At 41.2% G+C, this 11,458-nt stretch overlaps 1 protein-coding gene across 1 annotated transcript; it reads left to right on the forward strand.

The window, feature by feature from the left end:
- The first annotated feature begins 5,737 nt into the window (after positions 1-5,737).
- On the forward strand, positions 5,738-6,304 carry ASCL4 (achaete-scute family bHLH transcription factor 4). The gene has a single exon (XM_051641748.1). It carries the CDS (start codon positions 5,738-5,740, stop codon positions 6,302-6,304), a length of 567 nt encoding a protein of 188 aa, XP_051497708.1.
- Positions 6,305-11,458: the final 5,154 nt, after the last annotated feature.

Here is an 11,458-nt window from a genome sequence, read left to right on the forward strand (position 1 = left end):
CTACCAGTTCCCCGAGTGCTGGGATGAGCAGCTGTTTCCTGAAACACTGTAACCTGCTTCTGTAATTTGATAATGCCTGGCACTTAAATGATACCTCATTAAATCAGACGTGCCTTCACAGGATGTCTGCAGAGGGGGAAACTTCAGGTATTTTTCTGCATGCTACCTAAAGACCCTAAATGTAGGATCCGGAAGGGTCATTCCAGTTCAGTACAAACCCCATTGGTTCTTCTAGGGGTGGAAACATGCTTTCCTCATTTGGCTTCAGCTGTCAGAAAGTTAGGCACCTTGTATAACTAGTTCTTCAAGCTCTCTCTGCAGCTGAAGGAGAGATACAGGCTGCTGCACAGAGTGCTTCATCGCATCCTGAGGCAGGTGCCTGAGATGAGTGAGAAGAATTCCCTTTGGAGCTACTTCTCTGTGTCTATGGCCTGTAACTGAGACCTGCCCACATCTTTCTTAGAAACCCCAGCAAATGATCACAAGCAGGAAACTCACTCTCTTCACATTACATTCCCTAATACATGGGAGACAGAGACCTTCCATTTTCAGTTGTCATCCTTGTAACGTCGCAGTTATATTCTGCACATCTCAGTTCTGCCCTGAAATGCTAGGTTATCCCAAGCCCTCTGCTTGTCTTAATGCCAATTATGATAGCTTTAATTCTTCCACAGAACTGCCCCAGCACTGAAATCCTTGTGCTATTCAACTATCTGAGCTGGAAATAATACTTTGAGCCTAGGAGCCAGATTGCATGCAATCGTACGCAGATAAGAATGTTTTTTCCTACTGTCAAACATGAGTCCTCCGAGATTCCAGCTTTTTTTGTAGTCACTTTGCTCCCTTGAACGAGTGATATCTTAACTACCAGTTTAAAGCACAAGTATCAAAGGAAGCCAGTGATAATATGAAGTGTCACTGACTAGGAAATTTATCTGTGTCTACAGAGATGTTCTCTGCAAGACATTTGAGAACTGTTTCTTCTGCAAAGCAAGATATTTTTTTTAAATACCCAACACTTTTATTATATGTGAAGTGTTTTGATAAGACAACTGCTCTATGTCCCCTGAAAGCTTAGTTTATTGACATTTATAGCAGTACTTTCTGCGTGAGCAACATATTATAGAGCTATTTTTCAAGTTGTCTTCAGATGCTGGAGATGTACTGCAAGATAAGGGAGACCCATGAAGCCACAGAGGAAAGAGATGCACTAAGCAGGCTTCAGTCCTTCACTGTAATGTGAGCAGAAGTCCCTGCTGGACCAAGCCCATGTATGGATACAGGGAGTTCTTGTCTGCTCTTGCAAACCTGTCCTTGGGTTCTTTCTCAGAGCGAGAAGAATTGTGCTAAAGGAAGATTACACAAAAGCAATGGTTGAAGCCAGCTGTTTTCATAGAATCACGGAATGGTTTGGCTTGGAAGGAACCTTAAAGATCATCTAGATCCAACCCCCCTGCATTGGTAGGGACACCTCCCACTAGACCAGGTTGCTCAGTGCCCTATCCAACCATGTTTTAAAACCAAAAAAACAAATTTCTCACCACTGTTTATTGGCTTGTCAGCACTTTGCAGACCTGTATTTTGGTGATAGTCACAGTATGAGACTTGGGTAGTTTAGGTGCAGCTCTCACTTTCAAGCTATAGAGCTGTAAAGAGATTGCCCATGCTTAAGGATAAAACAGGAGTGGAGAGGCACAAAGATATTTAAACTTGTATTCCTGCCTTTCAGTCTAAATGCAATTATTACTGTAATTATGTAGTGTGCAGTTCACAAGAGAAATTCTTAATTTCACCATTTTTTATCTGTTTAAAATTTGCAGCAACACAGACGAAGTGAGATATTTATCATAAATACTAGAATTTAGTATAATTACTGCACAGTAAAATATAAGAAATGCACAGTGTTGCAAGGGCATCTTTTTAAACTCCTGGTGTATTTTCTTCAAATTCCTTCTCAGTAATGTGTTCACAGATAAGATAGTTGAGATTTCATCTGTCGGGAAGTAGGTGGACTTGTGTGTGTTCAAGTGACTCTTGTGTTTCTAGTACAATATTACTACCCATCAATGTCTTTTCAGACACAGAAGGGCATGGTGTCAAGAAGAATCTGTTGCGTTGAGTAATTCAAGGTAATTCAAAGCAATCACTGTGTAATGTCAGTAATGTTACTCATGATTCTTGTGGGAGCATGAATGAGTTGAGGGTTCTTTTGTACAAAGACTATATTCTTATAGATATTGTGTTGGGATATATGCAATTAAAACCACAACTAAGCTGTATCTGGAAGGAAGATGCCTTGCTGTTTTATTTTTAGGTATGTTGGAAATATTTTCTATTTGTTTTGGCTGGGTAATTAAGTGTAAGTAGTGAAGTAAAAGGAAGGAGAGAAGGAAGGGAACCTGTTCAAATGCCACAGTCAATGGAGTATGTAAGGAATCTCCCAGTGTCCCTATTTGAACTTTGTATTTAAAAAAACAAAACAGTACTCAAAACCCCCCAAAAAGCAAACCAAAGCAAAACATAGAACATAAATAGAAACAGTACAACTTCTGTCATTATAGAGCAGTGAATAACACCTGAATTGTACCACCTGGAAAGCACACCAGGCCCATCTGGTTTGTATCAGCTTGGAGGATATTGCGTTCTGGAGTCTAGGTATCATCCAGGCAAAGGTGTGAAGAGGAGTTAATTGGAGAAGCAGTGTAAGAAATAAGATAAAAGACTTGTCTTAGCAGAGGAACATTATCCATGTAGTCTTAACCTGCTCTTAGAACTAAAGAGAATGTGTTATTAGCCTTTCTCTCTGGTGGGCCAGTCCTGCCACTTTCACTGAGCCTGCATGTACAGACACGTTGAGAAGAGCCTGCTTTGTGCAGGTGTCAGTACGGGAACCATACCTTGCTTTAATCCTGCTCATGCTCTCAACAAGAGCCTTCAAGGGGACAGAAGGTGTGTTGGCCTTGTCCTGGCTCCCAGCCCAGGGGCAAATCCCTTTCTGAGCAAGTGATGTTAGATTGTCAACACGATACAACATTCAACAAAAACCCGTGGCGTATTTTCGCAGTTCTCTTGCATATGGACTAAATCAGACTGCAGAGTCCATTTGACATGAGATCAGCTTCAATCATTCAGATTAACAAATAACATTTACCTGTAATTTTTCTTCATGTATTTCTCTAAAGGATTAGCAATGTGGGTTTTTCTGTAGGAAGACTGGGTATCTGTTTAGCACAGGTGCAATTCTGACACTCTGGAAAAGGCCAATGACCTGCATTTACAGTAAACAAAGAAAAAAGGCCTGGAGGCAGGGAGTAGTGTGTTTGCATGACAGAACTGAAATGTAACCCTGCCTTTTGAACATGGCTAGGCTTCTGGCAAGGTCATAGAGAGCTGTGAAATATTATGGCACTGAAAAGCCACCCTGAGAGGCATGCTTCCATTTCCTTACAGGAATACTGCCAGAGGGCAGCGTTTTAAATCTAGTGATGACACAAATCAAATGTCCTTTTCCTACCTGAGGTACTTGCTTAGAAGCCAACATCCTCTTTGTTTTAAGAAAATGTTGAATCCTGGCCTATCTTAGTGCTACAATGAATGGGTTATTTTCATTAAAGCATTCGTTTCTGAAAACATTTCTACTGGACAACAGAGTTTATAGTGCAAGTGATACTGAAAAGCCCATACTGTTCTACCATTTCCAAAGGTTGTTTAAAAGGCAGAAAGGGTCTCTGGATTATATGACCTGAAATGAATTTTATGTACCTGGGGTGTTCTCCAATAATCTTTTCCTCACACCCATACCTCCCATCTGAGCTATGGCACGTATTTTAGAAAGACATTTCGTTATGACTGGAAAAGATCTCAGCCCTTCATGAAATGCATTAGCTAACTCTTAGGTAATGCTACAAAACCTGCAGCTTCAAACATTAACTCTTGATAGGCAAAGTCAGTGACAGAGGTGAAAGTAGGTGGATAGTTGCCCTGGCTTTTGAGCCATTGTGGTGCTGATCCTGCTCCTGGTGTAAAACACAGTCCAGGTTTGTTCTCACTCCGTTCTGTCTGGAATGGTCCACCTGTACATTCATCATGCTTTGAAAATGACCACTGTTTTTTGAAGCTTCAGGGTAGGCCAGCAAAGATACAAAGGCTGACTTGAAAATGCACACTGACATAATTGCTGCTGGTTTCTGACTCAGCAGAGACATAGATGTGTTTCTCAGACTGGAGGACGTTGTGTCAGTTACTCACGCTTCTGAGGCAGTTTGGCATGAAAGACTGAACAGGGTGGAAACTTTCACTTTGAGCAAAAGAACAGTTTTAACAGAGCCTACATGCCTGTACATTTTCACATCTGTCTGTCCTTCCCACAGCTCTCCCAACCCAAATATTCAGCTCCACTTGATGGCAAAAAAGGAAATTCAGTTAACTGTGAAGACATGTTTTTAGAAAAAAAATTATAACTATGGAGCTCTTGAAAAACAATGTGGGAAAAGTCAAAGACCCTCCAGTTGCTGCAGAGGATGATCCTAAAACAGCAGGATATTTTAGAGGAAAAACATGGATCACAACACGATGCCTTTATACTGCCAAAAGTCCTTGTCTTTTGTCCACCTCTTCTCCTTGGCAAGTGGGAGGCAAACTGGAGGATGCAGCACATACGTGGCACAGCCAAGAGGGATTTTCAGCTTCCCAATTAAAGCAGTGTATAGGGTCCATCAGGTAAGCCAATATCCATGTAAACATCTAGCAATAGCTACACAGGGGGCAATCAGAGCATCCCCTTTGCATTCGTTTATCTGAGGCAGGTGCTCATTGTGAAGGCCAGAACATTGCTGCAACGAGCAGAAATGTGCAAAATGTTGCAGATTTTTTTGAAAATGCTCATGTTCAGCTTGAGAACCTCACACTTCATGAGAAAGCCTCTCTTTGGGCGAAGAAAGCAGTTTTCCTCCCATGCTTGCACAGATGTATTTTCTTGATCTGACGTGACTTGCAACCACAAGAGAGCACTCTTCCCTTTGAAGATCTCTCGGCTTCCCCCGAAAGCTAGACATGCCATGTAAGTTTTGCAAACTGCTTGCGAGCTGTTGCAGTTAAACCAGAGCAGCCGAAACAACAAAGCTTGCAGTTGTCTTTTGGATTTCATTGTGAAAAGCCTTTGGGTAGTTTTCAGATGACAGAAGATCCTTGGTTCCTGAAAGGGAGGAGTTCTGCCAAAACTTTGAAGATCCCTGTAAACTTTGCAAATTACCCATCTTTTGGAGACAATTATATCAAACGATATCATGGATTACAGTACATGAGAAGTGTTTAGAGCCTGGAAGATTATTTATGTTTGGCATTAACTCTTATGGTCATAATTTCAAGCGGGGAGAAAAGGAATACACAGGAACCCTCTTATTATCTTTTGAAATATGAAGATCAGAGGAACAGAAGGGTTTAAAGTGTGGAGTGATGGTCCTCAAAACCTGTCTGCAAATTAGCTGACATCCTACATCTATAAAAGCAACAAGGCTCAGAGCTGATTTCCAGGCATGGAGTGGACTTCATGAGTCGTTAGCAGTGCTTTGGGATCTGTTTTTTCACACCGCAGGAGACAATTGCAGCCTGCAGGGCAGAGTACCTGTACAGATGTTTCCTCCTTGCTGGGACTGATACAAGATTTGGAAGCCAAATTCAGGAACTGACATTTTGCCAGGGAGAGAAAAAAAAAAAAACAAACAAAAAACCCAAAACCATGGACAACAATAAAGATGATGATGGACGACTGACCAGGATCACATTTCCAGGAGCTGTGTCCCTGGCTAACAACCAGGTACATCCCCACGGGGTCCCCTTGAGAGAGCCCTTTGGGGTTCCCTTCCATCTGGACCCATCTTACTGGGAGCAAGCCTACGGTGGGCACACAGGTCGCATCTCCTACATCCCATTCCCTGGCTACGTGGGCATCTATGACTATTCCTTCGAGCCTGCCTTCATCCGAAAGAGGAACGAGAGGGAGAGGCAGCGGGTGCGCTGCGTGAACGAGGGCTACACACGCCTGAGAGAGCACCTGCCCAAGGAATTTGCTGACAAGCGCCTCAGCAAAGTGGAGACCCTGAGAGCTGCCATAAGCTACATCAAGCACCTGCAGAGCTTGCTGGACTGCCATCCCTTAGGGTCTAACAGTAAGGAAACGTTCTCCGCCAAGGAGCTTCCAGAAGCTCCCAGTCCTGGTCCCCCACGGGATTGCAACAGCGATGGAGAGTCTAAAACCTCTTCAGCTTCATCCCCTTACAGTGAATTTGAGGAAATGGGCAGCTAGGAAATGGCCTCTCTGGAGACACAAGCCTTCAAGGTTGGATGAAAACCTAATCTGAAATGCTGGGGATTATTCTACAGATGAAAATGAATATCAGAAAAAGGAAAAACAGCTAGGGGGAAAAAAAAAAAAAAAGGTATTTTCAATCTGTCAAAAGACTTTAAACAATGTATGTACAAGACCTAAGGATGATTTCTAAGCAAACAGATATCTCCCAGGTTGCTCCAGCTGTGTTACTAATTTTCCCTTGGATTGTTAAAACTGAAGCAACATTTACATTCTCCTTTTCATTCAGCTTTTATTCTGTTAATATATTTTATTTTGCCTTTCATTCAATGAGGCAGCAAAACCAGATAAATCCATTTTGGGAAATTCCCCTCCCCTTTCTCCTGCTTCCTCCTATAAGTTTTACTGTCTCTTTTACCTGACTGCTAACCTGAGATTCACAGAGTTGCAAACACTTGGACTGGGAAAGGTAAGATTTAGATAATTCGTCTTTCCCTAAAATTGCGTAAAAACTTACAGAAATGCCTCTATTTCTGCAAAGACAATTAAAAAAATATAAATAAGATTGTATTTGGGAATTTTTTTTTTTTTTTTTACAGCATCTTTTAAAGTGAAAGAAGCAACTCATACATTGGACACTGGCTATTTGGTGATTATTCAAAGGTTAATTTTCAGGAAAAGAAAATCTGACACTTTCTTTCTAATCAATGCTAGGAAGAGGGAAACAGAGCTCTGTAAAACTGCACCTTCAAAAGCAAAGCTCCACTCATTATACTGAAATAATGTTTCCAGTCTTTTTCATATTTTTATTTTTATTTTCTACAAAATAGACATGAGTCTTTGGACAGGTCAGAGTCTGTATGCCTAGACGTATGCTCTTTTAGTGGTTAGATACTGGTGTGTACAAAAAGGGTAATATTAAATATATCTGTTTACATCTGCATGAAAATGTAGTTATTTCTCCTTTTGTTTAGGATACTGTATTACTTTTTCAAAGAATACACCTTTTACAATTAATATCCCAAAATCTATGCAATACCTATAATTTGGACTTAAAATAAAAATTTATCTGCATATTGCTCAAAAATCTTCCTTTCTCCAAGGCCAGATTTAAATAACTTTTAGCTATGTGCTTAAATCCCACTCTGAATGTGGGATAAACTCCTTCTTACCCATACATTTTCCACAGACCTTTCAAACTTTTCTTTTTTTTTTGGCCTCATGTTGATGAAATGGTTTTGTATCTTTATTTTGTCTTGTTATGATGACTGAACACCTGAAAAAATGCTCCTGTATAAATAAGAACAAACACTGATCAAATACCTCAAAACATGTCCATAAATTTCATTTAAATAAAAAACTCAAATAATCCTGGCTGTGACTTGTTTGGTTTTTTTCACTCTCAGTTGATAACAAATGGGACAGCACTATTTGCAGAAGTAATGAATTTTCAGGAAGAAGAAAGAAAAATGACAGGGAGTAAATATGAACTGCTACCCATGAAACCAAATATTAATTTAGATTTTTAAATCTAGATAACAAGCAGGTTTGTGCTGTGGGCATCCAATCAAAATTATTTGGAATAAAAATACTCTGCTAATTTCTAGCAGGCTGCTTTGAATATTTGTACATTTTTAGTTACTGAGTGCCTGCCTTTGGGTACCTGCAGTCCAAGTGTGGCTCTAGGTATTGCTGGAGCTCTGAGTCCAATTATTTTTTCTTAAATTACAGCAAATAACCTTGAAAAGAAACAAATTTATGCAAAGCACACACAGTTAAAAAATGGAAAAAGCCTAAAAAAGTTGTCCAAACAGCTTGCTACAGATTATTTGAAGCAGTGCTGTTAAAAGTGTTAGTGGCAGCCACAGGCTTCATTTTTTATTCTTTGCCTCGTAGCCAGCTTCCTTTTCTAATGACTATTTTGTTTCTCTAAGGGCTGTTACTTTAGCAGGGTCTGTTTCCCAGACCCAAAAAATAAGAGGTTTAGTTACCTGGGCAGTTCTGTCAAAGGATCCAGAGCTGAAACACTCCACTCATGTTTGGGTGTGTGTATTTGTTACCCAAAAAAGCAGGGAAGGGCAAGGCAGTGGTCTGAGTGTCTGATTTGGATCCTTTTTCTTTTTCCTTCCTTTTTTTTCTTCCCTTTGTGGTCTCTGATGAGAGATTCAGCCTCTCTCTGTGCCTCAGTTTTGAGATTTCTGGAAACATGGTGGTGCTGCTGGTAACTCTGTCAGTAAGCCTGAACTGCATTTCTCCCTGAAAGCAGAGATTATCTCTGTTATCTATGAAAAATACACACTTCCTCAGAGTACCTGAAACTGATTCTGTGAAACATAAAGCTGTTTATAAAGCACTTCAAAGATGAAAAGCAGCTAGTATACGTTAAATGACAATAAAGAGCCAAATCAAACTGGGCCACTCAAAACTGACCAGAATGACACTTAGATTCTGGGCAGGAGGCATCAGATAATGCTCAAATAAATTTTTAGGTCAGACTATCACAAAGGTTTGACCCCTACAGAGATACATCCTGGAGCCATAATCCTTTAATTTCCACATCCCAGAGAGATGTTGCAGTGTGCTAGTTAGACTGGCTGGAGAAGTGGACTGGGTCATGGCTTTGCACCCTTTCAGCTTCATCTCACATGGGATGTTCCTCAACGGGAGTCTAACCGAGTGGACAACACACCCTGGGCCTGTGCTTGGCCATTGCCACTGGCTGTCTCTTGCCATGTGAGACACAGATTCATCTGCTGCTCATCTAGATTAAACTGTTTTCTTTCTTGCATATCCTTAATACCATGCAGTCAGAACCAAATCTGGATTTTGTGAAATAAAATTAGTTTCTGGATGAAAAGGAAATTCTGTCTGTGGTAAAAATCTGTCACAAGTTGGAGAACTCATGGGAAAGTTGTGCATTTTTATCTCCCACAGTTCCTGTTGTCATTCAACCCTCTTGCACACTTCTAGCACATGGAAGCTCAAGATTTTCCAAATATGGATCAGTGCATCCTACAGGTATCAACAAAGGTTTCAAGTGAATGCTATGTTTCAAAAGCTTTCTTAAGCTGTTTCTGTCTAGACAAAGGCTTGCTTCAAAGCTTCTAAAGTGTGTCATTATCAGACTTTGAAAGCAGAAGATGATCCAACTTGTAACCCTGAGAATTAAAGTTTTGTTTTAATAAAAATGTTGTCCAGAAGAATTCTCTCCATGTGGCACAGCTACTATTTACAAGAAAGGCAAATGCTGATATCCCTAGGCAACCATGCTACAGCTTTATCAAACTCCTGCACACCAAATGCAGACACTTTAATCTTTCTATCGAATGTGAAAAAGCCACACATCTGAAGTCTTCCCTCTTCTGCCATTAAATTACAAATCCATTTGCTCCTTGATATTATCAGCATTTTAAAGATGTGTAATCCTGGCCATGGGATTGCTTTTAATCCTCTAATAGCTATTTAGCTGATTTCTTTGTAAAAGCCCATCCACACGCCTTTCATGTTCAATTACCCAGTGTCAATAACATGGCCAAAGAAAACCAGAAGGCACTGTAGAAAAGTCATGTGCAGGCAGTAAAGCAATCAAGGCCAATTTATCTCACTGGAATAAATGAACAGGGAATGTCTGCACAAAAATAAAGCATCTTTGAAAACATTTGTCGCCAGCGTACTCGGGAAGGAGGCAACACAAGATCCAAAAGATTTTGAAAAGAGACTCTCAAGTGGTACCAGTAGGAGGTCAAGCACAATAGCTGAGCAGGGTCTTGGTAAGTGTCTCCAAAACTGAGTCTAGGCAAATACATCTTCAGCAATTGCTCATCACTAGCAACCCTCAGTGTATAGATAAATGGCTACAGAGTAGGAGGTAAATTCATTATAAACAAAAGTGGAGAAGCAAAACAATAAGACTGCAGCTGTACTTAGCTCTTATGGAAGATTATCCAGCTGCAGATCTGGAAACCCTCTAAACACAAGGTGAGCATTATTCTCCACACAGCAGAAGATGTGCTTGCAGGTAAAAATCTGCTAAAAATGCTCATTCATGTATTTGCCACATGATTTTTACAGATTTTTTTTCTACCTTACTGTGAACACATCCACTGACAGAACAATGGAAAAGTTGTTCATGTTGCCCTTGCTGGGAAAACAAAGTAGAGGAGTGAAGGTTTTTCTAGAGGCACATGTGTCTCTCTTCATATCTCAGTGGATATGGTGGATGCAATGATGGATCCAACAGAGAGGGGTCACACTAGGATGGTGGTGAAATGAGCACAAACTGCCAAACATTTGCTTGGGATTCACAGCAGACTGTCAAGGTGGCACTGCTCAGAAGATACCCCAGGACTGGCTGATAATGTTATGACTCAGCTACCCTGAGACAAGAACCTTGGAAGTCAGTAGGAACTAACGTTAATTTAGTGTGCAACAGACTGGTAGTGCTTTTCATTAGTGAAGGGACCACCTCTTTTTGTCATCAGTGTGTCCTTCCCCCTACCCACTCATATCCGCATTGCCCAATTAGTCCTCTGACCCTGAGGTCTGATTGGCACAGCAGGCATAGCTACCTGCTGAGCTGGAGACCCAGTACTCAACTGTGGTTGCATGGTGGTGGGCTTCTAGAGAAGTAGATGTTGGCAGGCTGGGAGAAGGGCTGTTTCTTCACTCTGGGAAGGAGATGCTTGCCCAGATGAGTGTTCAGATGGAAACTACCACTCTCTAAGTGTAGGATTTAACAGGTTCTGTTGTAGCATTCACATTTCAGTAGCCCTGCCCTCTTCTATTACTCAAAATTATTCACATTTAAAAAGCCAAGTCAAAGAGTGGGCCTGGGGAAAGACACAAGATGCTATCTGCAGTGCTGCAGCACTCAGCTCCACAGGAGGCTTACCACGAGGGTTTTGCAGATGCGAATCTCTCACTGAAATCAAATGAGCTTGGTTATCACCCTGGTTGCTGGAACTTGTCCCGAGCGTGCAACATGTACACAGCACCATGGCAGATACCTGAGTCTATGAAGGGTGTGGATAGCTGCCTCCACCAGGACTGGGCTGAGGATAAAGATTCAGAGCTCTAGCCTGGCAGTCAGGCACAGCCTCGGAAGAAAAACACTTTGCCCATCTTGGAAACCAAGTTGAAAAATGAAGTGAG

Source organism: Apus apus, chromosome 1 (assembly GCF_020740795.1).
Source record: "Apus apus isolate bApuApu2 chromosome 1, bApuApu2.pri.cur, whole genome shotgun sequence".
NCBI classification, from domain to species: domain Eukaryota; kingdom Metazoa; phylum Chordata; class Aves; order Apodiformes; family Apodidae; genus Apus; species Apus apus.

Excerpts from the sequence above, each read along its gene's own strand:
- ASCL4 (XM_051641748.1), top strand. The coding sequence starts at position 5,738 with ATGGACAACAATAAAGATGATGATGGACGACTGACCAGGATCACATTT.